The following is a 12492-nucleotide window of genomic DNA, read 5'->3' as shown; positions in this document are numbered from 1 at the left end:
GAGAGAAGTAGGGAGGGAAAGGGGGAGATGTAAGAAAAAAAGAAGAAAGTTGAGAAATAAAGAGTAGGGAGAGAAAATTATACATATTTGAGTTGAATAATTTGTTACATTGTAACAAGAATAGAATTATGACATAAGGCAAGAAACTGACATCTTAGGTTCTTAAATTCTAGCCTTTTCCACACTTGGTGTGGATTTTCCATTATACATCAGTTTGGCTTTCCTACTGAGGCTGAGGGAGCAGTGGTAAAGGACAGTCTTGGGTATCCAGGATATCTACCAAAAATCTCCACCTATGTATAGGTGATAATGTTGCCTGAACAAAAGATGTGTTCTGAGTATGTTATTAATGATAAAATTGATCAGTTCATAACTCCAATTATTAATTTACTTATAAATTATTTTGAATATCAGCATACAAATTATCTACATTTACATGGAATATATTTACTTTCTCTGAGATAATGTAAGTATTTACACTATAATCATATATATACATAAAAATAAGAGTTTGTAATATCTACCTGGAGATATATTTTAGGAGATTATGCAACATATCAAATAGAACGAGCACAAAGAATAAGCTTAGTTTGCATCCAAATTTTAATTGATGCCTGAAACATTACATATTGTTGTTCTCCAAAATTCTATGGAGAGAATTTGCAGGGTTCCTTAGTCCAACCACATACCACTGATATACCCAAGTTAACTATTTACTCAGTAAACCTGAAAAACAAAAATACCAAATAAAACCACACAAATATGTTCTATTGCATATGCTTAATGTATTGGCAGGAAACCATGTATAAAGACAAAAATAATTCATTTTTAATTCTACACAGTTTTACGATCCTACATGTTAAAAATTTTCAAGTTTATTAGGGTAAGGATAATTTTACTTTCACCCTCTTAATACAGATGGGAAAATTATAATTTAAAAATTAGAAGTAACTTCTTTCCATAACTCATATAATTGTTATTTTTTGAGATTAAAAAATGCTGGCTACTTCATAATAAATAGAGGTAAAATAAAATCACCTACAGTGAGTGTGTATGTGACAAGTTTATGTGAAACAGTGTGGATTTGAAAGTAAGAATATTACTTTGTAAATCTTCAAAACACACATCAACAAACTTTCTTTGGAACCTACTTATATTGTCCAGAACTACATTTTTGACTTCATGTAATTTGCAGCTCTTACTTTTTATGAATCAATTAAGAAATAAAACTTAGTTACATGGAGGATTCCACTTTGCATTAATATTTTCTAATTTATACAATGCTGTCACATTTACATATTTTGGCATTTTTAAAAAGAAAAATAACTCCACCATGAAGAAAAAGTTAATAGCAAACCCAATTCTGAAGTCAAATGCTATTATTTATATTTATCTTCGAATCCTGGATCTAATATGGAGGAGGTAGATGGAGAGTAAGATACATTTTTTTTTCATGATAATATCATGACATTAAATTTATTCCTTTCCCCTTTGAAAAAAAAATCGGAAGGGAAAATCTTGCACAGAATGGGGATAGTTTAGTTTACTTGGCCAATGTAGCATTACTATTTATTTTTTTAATTCCTTACGGAAACTGTTACCACCTGTTCAATCTGAATTCAAATGGTTACTGTCAATTTACTCATGGGTGAATGCTGCCTCTTTGTGGCAGAATGCCACGAAAGTGTTCTTCAAATATGAAGTTCATGAACAGCCCTTGATATTGTGCACATTCCAGGTGAGATTATGGGGAGATCCACCAACACCAATGAAACACATGGCTCTTTTTAAGTTTCAGATTAATTCAAACGTTTCCTGCCCTTAAATATAATCCAGTTCACTGGCAAACCTTACTCAGAGACGAACAGGCTACACCTAGCCACATCTTGAACATTCAGGATAGAAATCAACTTGAGATAAAGTACCTATCATAATTGTTGAAGATAGTTTGGCACATGTTAAACTATGAGAAATTGTAGACTGAATAAATAATACTGGCATGACAGAATTGAATATGCAATATATTACTTACCATGCTCCACATGTTAGACGAATACTTCAGTAAGGAAAAGAAGTATACAATTGAAATTTCATTAATACCACACATTAAATGACACCTTTAGATAAACATATTTTCCTGAACCAACAATGGTGTAATTATATATATATATATTTCTAAAATTTTATAATCAGGGGAACATTTTTTTTCTCTTAGGAATAAAAGTTAGCTACTTGTCTTAAATTGTTAATAATGGCGATTCAGACAATCACACATAACTATTTCTTTTGCACCTTAAGTAATCATTACTTCAGTCCCTCATATTTGACATAGTTATCAAGTGTTTATTCAGAAACTATTTAAAAAATTACATGTGCTGGGATACATATGAGACTGTAACAACAGTAGCCCCATCTTACAGAGATCCTGTTCGTAGTTATCATCATTGCTTGCTGCCCAAGGGGATAAAGACATTATATAGAGATTTGTACAGTCCATCATTTGGTCTTCTGAGGTGCCAGTACACGTGGATCTGTACAAATGCAACTGGGTTTGGTTAAACAATCAAAAATCGGCTACAATAGTAGTCAAATCAACACATCATTTTGGTTGACTAATAAAAATACTTTTAAGTCTTCTCTAATAAAACCAGAAACTTGCACATGATTCTCACTCAAATGGCCCAATTAATTGCCCTAAATATTTTTCTTTTATACATTGGGATACAATCAGGTTTGCTTTTTTTCCCCCAAAAAACCACATAGATCCAATTGGGTGGGTTGCATTGACTTTTAAGATTTTGCCATTAAGTTCTCTGTATTTGTAATGTTGTTAAATGCCTTCCTGATATCATTTGAGTTTTGGAAATGCAGCTTCTGATATAGTGTGACACCTCTGTGAAAATCATAGGCTAAATAGTGAAGGAAAGAGAAATGCTAAATGTGCATATAAAAATAGGTGCTACAATAAAATATTTGTATATTTCATCAATAAGTTATTTTGACTAATCAATTATGGATCATATAGCTCTGTAATTTTAATGATTTGTCCACATCTATGGTGATCTTTTTCAAGATCACAACACTTTTGTTTTTTAAATTCAAATGTCCAGAATGCATACAAACACATCCTTTAAAAAGAAAGGAAAGGAATGAGAGAGGAGGGAGGCTGAGATAGAGAGGAAGCAGAGGAGGGAGAGGGAGAAGATGATGGGGCGGGGGAGAAGGAGAGAGAGAGAGAAAAAACAAACTTGGGGTGTGCTAATCTCTCCACAAAAACCATTTAGACCCACCCGTGGCTCAAAGGGGGAGAAAGGGATGAGAAGGGAGCAAAAGAGGAAGAGTAGAATCTATGCGCTGCCACCTTTCACCACTCTTAGCACTTCCAACCACTACAAAAATGACTGCGACCTTTAACAAGTCACCTGCACAGCAAATTGCCTTCCATAAAGCCCTTCTCGCCTCCCCCACACGCAAGAAGAGAAAGTGGTGTGCCCAGTTTACACAAATGTTTCCCCACGTGTAATATGAAAAGGAAATTGCACACCCTTTCAGTATCTTCCGCCTAAGCTGAGAATCTCGTGCCAAGGCACTTCACCCTTAACGTTGAAACAACACAATTAATCAAATGTGTTCACGGTGTGTGTCTGCTTGCTTGTTTGTTTTAAATGCAAAAGCTCCCAGGGAGTTTCTTTGCCTTTAGAACTGGCTAAATGTGGTCTGTTTTTCCAGCACTTCGAGGTAGTCCGGCTCAACGTTTAGTTTTGCTTTTAACTCCAGATATTCGTTCCGGTTGGGTTCTACAAAGACAGCACTGGGGGGGCTGTAGAGCACCGGTTCCCGCAGCCTGCTGTCCCCTGCCCCCGGGTGCAAATACTGATGGGGGCGTCTCAGGTCATAGTTAGGGGAGAAAGTGTAAGCAGCGGGGCTGCACGGGAATTTGGGGTATTCCGGGAGGCTATTGCCGGCGGGGGTGGTGGAGCAGTGTTTATCTGGTTCTAAAATGCCCCTGTAAAAGCGGTCGGTGTCCTGCACCGGCGACAGTAGATCCTCCCGGGGCTCGATGGTGCTGACGCTATAGGCGGGGCTCCGCAAGTGGTGGCTTTCCCGCCTCTCCTCCTCCCCCGGCTGCAGCTGCAGCTGCGGTGGGGGCTGCTGCTGGGGCTGCTGCTGCGGCTGCGGCGGCGGCGGCGGCGGCGGCGGCTGCTGCTGCAGGTGGTGGTTGCTGCTGTAGGTGACCTTGAGCTCGTGCAGGTCTTTGTAATCCTCCACAGAGTTGCCCTCTCTGGAGCGGTAGATGGGGTTTTTGCACATGTGGCCCAGTGGATGGGGGATGTACTCGTACACGTGGCCGGCGGGCGTCTTCACCTTGGGCAGCGCAGGCCCGCGGTGGTGCACGTGCGCGTGCGGGTGGCCTCCCGCGCCGCCGCCGCCGCCGCCGCCATACACACTGTACTGCATGTTGAAGGAGCTCACGTCGGAATTGTTGGTGCTGGTGTGGTCGCTCTGGTTCTTCTTTCTGCGCTTCATGACTAGCACGAAGAGCCCGGCAGCCACAAAAACCGACATAATGAACACCAGCAGCAGGCTGAGGATCAACACGGACAAGGGCACCGATGACGCGCCTCCACCCGCTCCCAAGCCCGCTGGTGCCCCTGTGCTGTTCAACCGCACGGCGGGGGTCACCGCGCTGGTCCTCACCGGGACCTGGATGGAGGAGGGCGTCGGTGTGGAAACCACCACGTCAGAGTAATCTGGGCAGAGCAGCTCTGACTTAATGGAGCGCATATCCGTCTCAGCAAACTTCTTGGGCGCCTTGCAGATGACCTCGTCCACCAAGACACCCACTTTGAGCTGCTCCACCCACAGCTTCATGCCCACGACGTCGCAGGTACAATCCCAGGGGTTGTCGTGCAGGTCGATTTGGATGAGTGACTTCAGCTGGTCCAGAACTCCACTCACCGGCAGGGAGGTGAAGTGGTTACTCCTCAGGTTCAGCCTGAGGAGGGTCAGGCCTGAGAAGACGCCTGAGGGCATGGTCTGCAGGAGGTTGTTATTCAGGAATAGCAGCTGGAGGTTTGGGACAGGATCGAAAGTCCCAGGCTGAATTTCGCGTATGAGATTGTACTGAAGGAAAAGGTACTGCAGGCTCTGCAGGCCATAGAACAACTCCGGGCTCAGCCTTTCGATCCTGTTGCCATTTAGGTAGAGGCGCCTCAGGTTGGTGAGGTCCCCGAAGGCGCGGTCCTGGATCATGGAGATGCGGTTGTTGCCCAGGTGTAGGAGGTCCAGCCCAGTGGCCTCCAGGAAGTCGCTCCTGCGCACCAGGGCAATGTAGTTCTCTGTCAGATACATTTTCTTGGGGTTGTAGGGCTTGGGCTGCAACTCTGCGATGCTCTCAATCTTGCGCTCCTGGCAGTTGACGTTGAGGCCCAGATCGGAGATTTGCAGGTTGCAAGTGCACGCGGTGGGACACTCCAAAGGCACAGGAGATTTGGTCTGGTAGGCGATGCTGGGGCCATAGTTGCTGTAGCCCAGGTCCTTGGAGGGTTGCCGAGAGGTGGGGCGCACCCTGGGCTTGTTGGGTTGGCGGGTCCCCTTGGGGGGCTTCAAGGGGGGTTTGTAAACAGCAGAGGAAGAAGTGGCCACGGAATTCACGGAGGCTGGGGTGGTATGTAAATACCCCGTGGTGCTCAAAGGCGTCTGTGGCCTCATCTCATAGTCTGAAATAAGTTTCCTTGGGCAAAGTTCCTGCTTGGACACTTCGTCCAAGTCCCGGCCATGTAAGCGAAAGGGGGTCTCACAAACCACATCCCCCACCAGGGCTGAGTAGGAGATGCTATCTAACCAATCCTTCAGAGAGATCAGCTCACAGGAGCAATTCCAGGGATTTTCCTCCAGCTGTAACTCCACAACTTTATCCATATGCTGCAGCAGCCCCATATAGGGCAGAAGTTTCAGCCGGTTCCCCCTCAGGTCCAAGTGCGTTAAGGGCACAAAACGGAAAAGGTTGTTGGGTAAACTGGACAAGAGATTGTCATTGAGGATAAGCACCTGCAACAAATGCAGTTTCCCAAAAGCATTGGGTTCAATGACACTGATGTAATTGTAATCGACCTGTAGGTATTCCAGACTCTCCAAGCCAAGGAAGGTATCATCACGCAGAAGTTCCAGTTTATTATTGTTTAGATGCAATCTCCTTAAACCCCGAAGGCCATGGAAAGCCCCGGTCTCAATGTCCTGGATAACATTGCTACCCAGATGCAAAATTGAAGCCCCAGTGTAATTGACAAACTCATTGGGATAGAGACGGTTTAAAAGGTTTCCAGACAACAAGAGGTGGTAGATTGGGAAACGGGGAGGGCTAATTTCAGAAAGGCTGATGATCCCCCGGTTTTCACAGCTCACAGTTAGAATGCCATCCTTTTCCTCACAAGGACATGCATTGTCACAGATTTCCCCATAATAATCGATGGTTTCTGCACACGAAAGGACGAGAGATGTTAGAGCAAACGCTAGAGTCTGCAGCATCCAGCTCTGCATTTTTCTGTGAAGGTCCTGTTCCAAAGTTACTGGGGGGCAGCAAGTGTGCATTTTATCTCCTGCAAGGGAGAGAGAGAGGAAAAAAGGAAATAACAGAATATGACAAAAATTTAAAGGATCAGTCAGAAAGTCTCTCTCTTTCCTAATATTTCTCTGAAATCCAGAAGGAGAGTATATGAATGAAACCCCTCTCCAGTGGTACATCAGCATTCTCCAGACTTTATTAAAACCTGATATTCATTTTGATTTAAAGGTTGATTTCACTTCCTAATGATAACAGGAACATGCTGCTCTTTACAAGATAAGGGCAGGTTAGATAAAGTCCCATTTTAGTGTTCTTCCCTGCTCCCCCCTCCCCTTTCAAAACCAATCCATAAATATACATAAAATGGCTGTCAGTTCAGTTTCATGGTTCTAATTTAAGAGAAAAGAAGCACCATTTTAACAAGGTTCTCCACCTCACCTACACCCAGTCCCTCTGCCTTTCTTTCAGAACATCTTCAGTTAACAGTTCCAGTGAAGGTCTCCCATTCTCACAGAAAAGCCAGGAACCACAATACTTGGGCTATTTTAAAACCGTCGCTGGAAATGCCAGGGTGGGAACCGAAAGATTACTTTTCAGAGGCAAAAAGGATGGAAGATAATGCATCAAAAGGACCCGGAAGAAGCTCTTAATCATCAATTGTCTTCAGGAGCTTTGAGTATGGAGAAAAAGGAGAGAGTGTTCGCTTTGATGGTGGACTTCACTACCACGCTATTAAGCACATCAGCGTCCTAATTGCATGCACGGTGCCACTTAGCAGCGCTTCTCTGAGAGCGCCCTGCGTCCACTTCTCATTGATCATGTCAGCGATGCTACCAAACCGCTTCTTTAAGCCACTGAAATAGTTCCGCACGACGGATTACAAAGAACTCTGCGAAGGCATCCGCAATCCCGGAACACCTCCGATAGACACCTGGAGTTTAAAGAAGACGTTCCTACCGCTTACCGGGAATCAGCTAAAAGTAAACCAAGGACCAGCGCCAAAGCCTCCCTTACCTCGGGCTCCGCGTCTGTTTGCCACGGTATGCAAAACTAACCTTACTGAATTAGCAAAATTTGGACTGAACTACCACCTCACCAGCCTCCCCGTCTTTGGAGTTGCTTATTATATTTAATTATCAGTGCTTTACTCCTCCTCCCAGGCCCCCCCCCCCTTTTTCCCGGAGAAAGGGCACTTGGGTTGATTAAGAGGCAAGATAGAAGGGTGGCAGGGAGGGAGAACAGCGAGTGACACAGGTCAGTGCTTTAATATCCGAATTTCATCTCCTCAAGAAATCGATCTAGACCCCTCCCCCTTTTTTTCTGGCTTTCTTTGTGTCCCCTTAAAGGCTTCCTTCGACTTCCTACTTCGAGTCGACAGAAGCACTTATAAAGGAAAGGACATAAATGGAGCGAGTGTGTGAGAGTGTGTGAGTTCGTGTTGCGTTGGTTGGGGGAAGGGGGGAGGGAACATTTGGTAGAAATGCTGGGCTCGGGAAACCAATGCCTTTTCTCTGGTCAACCCTACATCTGTCTCACCACCACCGAAGTCTAATGTCGAATAGCAACCCAAAACTAAAGCCACGATGTTTCTGAGTCAAGGGTTCAAGCCTGGAGATCTCGATATTGATCCCCAAGCCGACTCCAGCCTGCGTTATTAAGAGCCCCTGCATTCTCACGCACGCACATGTGCAAGTGTGCCTGCGAATCATTCACGTGTGGCCACCCAGACGTGTCGACACGAATGGGAACCCCAGTGTATAAACCTCACAAGTATCCCCGACCTCTCAACGCAGCTACAAACACCTCCCGGCTTAAAAGCGGCAAAAGCATCCTATATGAAAGCAAAACGTTTACCTTGAAATTTCCGTTCTCCGCTGGATCAAATCGGCACATCCAGTCAGCCGGGGTTGGATCCCCTCCCCCTCCCTTCTGGTACTTCCCCGCCCCCATTCACCTCCCACCCCTCTGACAGCCCTTCACAAAAAGTGTCCAGTCAATATTAAACTCCAGCGTTTACAACTCTAATTCAGTTCTCGCTAGGCAGGGTCGAAGAGCTTCCTCTCACACCCCACTCCCTTTCCCCTCCTCCTCGCCATCAAAGCAGCCCGAAAATTTGAGAAAATAAAGTTGAATGAGCCAAGGAAGGCTGACATTCTGACAGGGAAACGCATCTCCGATGTAAATTCGCGGGTACGCTGCACATTCTCAGATTGGGGGGGAGGCGAAGGAACTGTATTTGTTTTCCCCCAAGGTATTTAAACCCTGGATCGTCGACCTGAACATCCCTACATTAAGCGGTGGTAGAGCTAGGCGGGCTGGAGCCAGGCACCCAGGCCGGACCCGCGGCTCCCGGCACAGCTGCTTGCACCGCGGCCCAGGCAGAAGCACCCGGAGTTCCAGGACGCGAGGCTCCCCCTCCCCCACCCCGCCCCAAAGCGAAGGAAGGGAAAGGGGAGGAAGAAGGGGCGGGAGGAGAGGGTAAGAAAGCCACTCGGCCGCCACACACACAGACACACACACTGGAGCCTCTTTTGCAAAGTAAACGGCCGACTTACCCAGTCTCACATCTCCAGGGCCCACTCATCACAGCCACCCTTAGAAAAAATATCTCTTTGGGGTGTGCACTGGGGTTCGGGAGCCCAGGCAGGGCGAGCCCTGCGATGCGACCGGCTGGAGGAAAGAGGCGCCCGGACGCCGCCAGCCCCGGGCCGCCGCCGCGGTGGCGACCGCGGGTTCCGGGGCTCCCCAACCGGTTCTCCCCGGCGCACTCCGCGGTAGTCTGAGCGGGCAGCGGGGTAGGGGGGGCGGGGGGGCGATCGCGAGCGGCGGGCTGGGAAGGGAGGGGGGAGGGGGCGGCGGAGGACCGGTGGTAGAGGCGCTTAGCTGGAGGGGCCCGGAGCGGGAGCCGGGCGGGGCGGGGAGGGAGCTGTTGGAGGGGGAGGAGGCGCAGAACCCGAGGAGGGGTACGCGGAGCAAGCTGCCTGGCCCCGCCGGCCCCGCCAACGTGACGGTCAGCCCTGCCGAGCACCAGCTCACACTCACGCTCGCCCGCACGCTCGCTCCCACCCGCGCGATCGCCGGGTCCCCGGCACCCTTCGCCGCACCCCCTAGGCGCGTACTTACAGTTGCCATCTGCAGAGGGGCCAACTTTCTCCAAGCAGGCAGCGGCCGCCGCCCCCTCCAGCCGCCTCTGGCTCCTCGCACCCTCCGGCCTGGGTTCGCGCCGGCCGGCCCTCCCCTCCCCCCTCGGCTCTCCTCTCTGTCTTCACCACATTCCCCCCTGGTCAGTGGCGCACGCCCGAGGACGAGCCAGAGGGAGAGGGGCGCAGGGGTGTGCATACATCGCCCGCCTTCTTCTTGCAGCGCACACTGTACATGGTAGTGAGGGGGCGAGCGAAGGTGGCACCGGCCCCTCGGCTGCTCCGGCGGCGGCTGAGGTTCCTGCGCTGTCCTCCGCCCCCTGCGCAGCGGCGACCACCGCGCTGGGATCTTGTCGCCGCTGTCCCCGCGCCGAGCCCGCCGCCGCCGCCGCGGCGGCCCCTAATTAGTATTTGTAAGATTCCCACATCCTCTTGGCTGTATTATCGCTCCCGGTGTTTGCAGGGGCTTTTCCTCTATTTCCTTCCCCACATGCGGCGCACGATCGTCATTATTTGGGATTTTCTATCTCCGATATCCTTGGGGGGCCCGGGGTGCAGGAACAGCGTTGTTTTAAGCCTGTGACGTGTCCCGACAGCCCCAGCCCCGCGGGTCTAAAACACTCAGAGAAAGTCGCGTCTTCCTTCGGGGGCGGTGAGGAGGTGACATCGTAGTAAGCATCGCTGGGGTCTCTAAGACATCCGCTTCAGCACGGGCGCAGGACCCCGTCCGGTGCACTTGTTTATTGTCGCGCCACTGGAGCGAGCCAAGCTGCAGCAGACATGATGGGCCCGGGGCGAAGCCGGCGCTCCGTGGCCGATAGATGGCAGCCGAGGGCGAAGGCGTCCCTGGGCTCCCCCCGGCGGAACCGGAGCCCCCCTCCCCCTTGGATGTCACATTCGTGGGAGACAGAGGAGTCTTGGACCATGTGCGTAACACGAGCGTGGGACTGTGCGATCTTTGGATTGAAAAAGAAAGGAGTGGAAATAACCCCGACAGTGTCAGGCTTGTTAGTGGTCGGGGACAGATGAATCCAGCCCTGTGCTGATCGCCTGCCTTCCACCTCCCAATTAGACTATCACAGCCGGTGCTGCTGTCTCTTGTACTTACTGTAAAGGACCCTGGAAGAGGGAGTGGTTCATCCTAGCTGCAAACAAGGGCGGTTTTTTGTTGTTGTTTGCTTCTTTTTTTTTTCTTTTAAGAATTACGTTTTATAAGTATGTCTGGGCGTTACAAGGGAATGTGAACGACTTTTCAGAGAGATTGTGAATATATTTGATGTGTTCTAAAAAGCTGGAAATCCCTAAGTAAATGCAGTATCGATAGAAAGCAAGTTTCTTGAAGAGTCACCTGCTAAACTCTACTAGCGTCATCTCTACAGTAAGTATTCTTGGCTCTTTCCACGAAGCCAGAAACTTCCCTCCCCAAATATGCCTTACATTCATAGGTGTTTGTATTATTAAAGCTGTAGTCCATCCCAGATATAGAAAAAAAGTTGATAGAAATAAGTGACCCAATGCAGGCTTAAATGCACATGTGCCTGTTCCTTTGATAACTGGGTAGTTTTACCACTTAAATGTATTTTATCCATTTGATTTTGGAATTAATTATGAAGTATCTTTTGAAATTGTCTTAAACGTAATTAATATTGTGTCCTTCTTGTAATATCTGGGGGTAATATTATGATTATAATATGAAATTAATGTAAATTCTGATATATGTATATATATAGCCACTAACATATCTTCCCACATCCTCTATGTTGAATTAGAGTTTTCCAGAGGTGGTGAATAATGCAGTCTCCTGAGATTTTGCAACATTTCTTGAAATTTCTCCTGACTCTATTTTGCAAGTATTTTTTTTCCTAAGGCCATTCATACTCTGTTTGGAAACAGTCTTGTTTATTTTGCTTAAATGTGGGGTAAGCACAGGAAGGAAGAAAAGAAGCAATCTATAATATCAAATAATTCTAAATAAAATCTTATAATAGAACTTCCTATTAAATTGAGAAACATTTGGCTTAGGGATGATAACCATTTAGTACAGGTACATTATATAAACAGAAAACTTAAACTTCACCCAGAAAAGGCTTGTTGCTCTAATTTTTTATTTAGCTATTATCTTCTAACATGACATAAACATTTTAGAAAATTTAAAGTATAAAATTACTTTTATCTTTTCAAAATGAAAGTGTTACAGTGTCATAATTTTAAAACTATGCATTAAAGTTAGAACTTTTGGAATATAAATGTTGTTTCTATCAGACATGTTTTTTCAATGCTGATAACCTCTATAGAAATTCTCAAAGGGTATAAAATGGCTTAGTTAATTATTGGACTATTCAAAATAGCTGAAACATAACTATTTAGTTTATTCTTTTATTACTTTCCTAAATCTTCACAACTACATTTGATATCAAATTTTGTTTAATTGTTGGTTTTCCGTTACTTTAAATATTTATTATCCTAATTAAAATACATTTTGTCGAGATAAGAAGTGTGAAACTGTTTGCAGTTAACTTAGGTTATACTTTTGCTGGAAACATTAACACTACAAATATTCCAGTTTACCTCTTGTGATTCAAATAAATATATGACAAATTTCTACCATGAACTCAATGTTAAGGATGGCCTGAGAAGCCACCATTACTCTTTACCACTAGGTGTCTCTGTAAGTTGCTTTGCAGGAAAGTGAATTTTGAGAAAATACTGTGACATGAAGAGACAAGAACAGAAGAACAGAGAAGGAAAATATCATCGAAATAAGGAAAATTCTCATTTATTAGTGTG

At 46.1% G+C, this 12492-nt stretch overlaps 1 protein-coding gene and 1 long non-coding RNA gene across 2 annotated transcripts in view; one reads left to right on the top strand and one right to left on the bottom strand.

The window, feature by feature from the left end:
• Positions 1-2322: 2322 nt before the first annotated feature.
• On the bottom strand, positions 2323-9807 carry SLITRK5 (SLIT and NTRK like family member 5). Its single transcript, XM_013980614.3, has 2 exons — positions 9689-9807; positions 2323-6599 (listed from the first exon to the last, which is right to left on the bottom strand). The coding sequence occupies exon 2, from the start codon at positions 6589-6591 to the stop codon at positions 3697-3699; it is 2895 nt and encodes a 964-aa protein (XP_013836068.3). The 5' UTR covers positions 6592-6599; positions 9689-9807; the 3' UTR covers positions 2323-3696.
• Positions 6943-12492, top strand: part of LOC146398663 (uncharacterized) — a 177891-nt gene continuing 172341 nt past the window's right edge. The window contains exon 1 of the long non-coding RNA XR_014820090.1: positions 6943-7605. This is a non-coding gene — a long non-coding RNA (uncharacterized LOC146398663). The remainder of the gene's footprint in view (positions 7606-12492) is intronic.

The sequence above is a fragment of the Sus scrofa genome, chromosome 11 (assembly GCF_054392235.1).
Source record: "Sus scrofa isolate SSC_HxYL_T2T_F1_AM1 chromosome 11, Sscrofa_HxYL_maternal_Yorkshire_Landrace_v2.0, whole genome shotgun sequence".
NCBI classification, from domain to species: Eukaryota; Metazoa; Chordata; class Mammalia; order Artiodactyla; family Suidae; genus Sus; species Sus scrofa.
The sequence above is the reverse complement of the archived record's forward strand: the minus strand, read 5'-3'. Positions and strand labels throughout refer to the sequence as shown.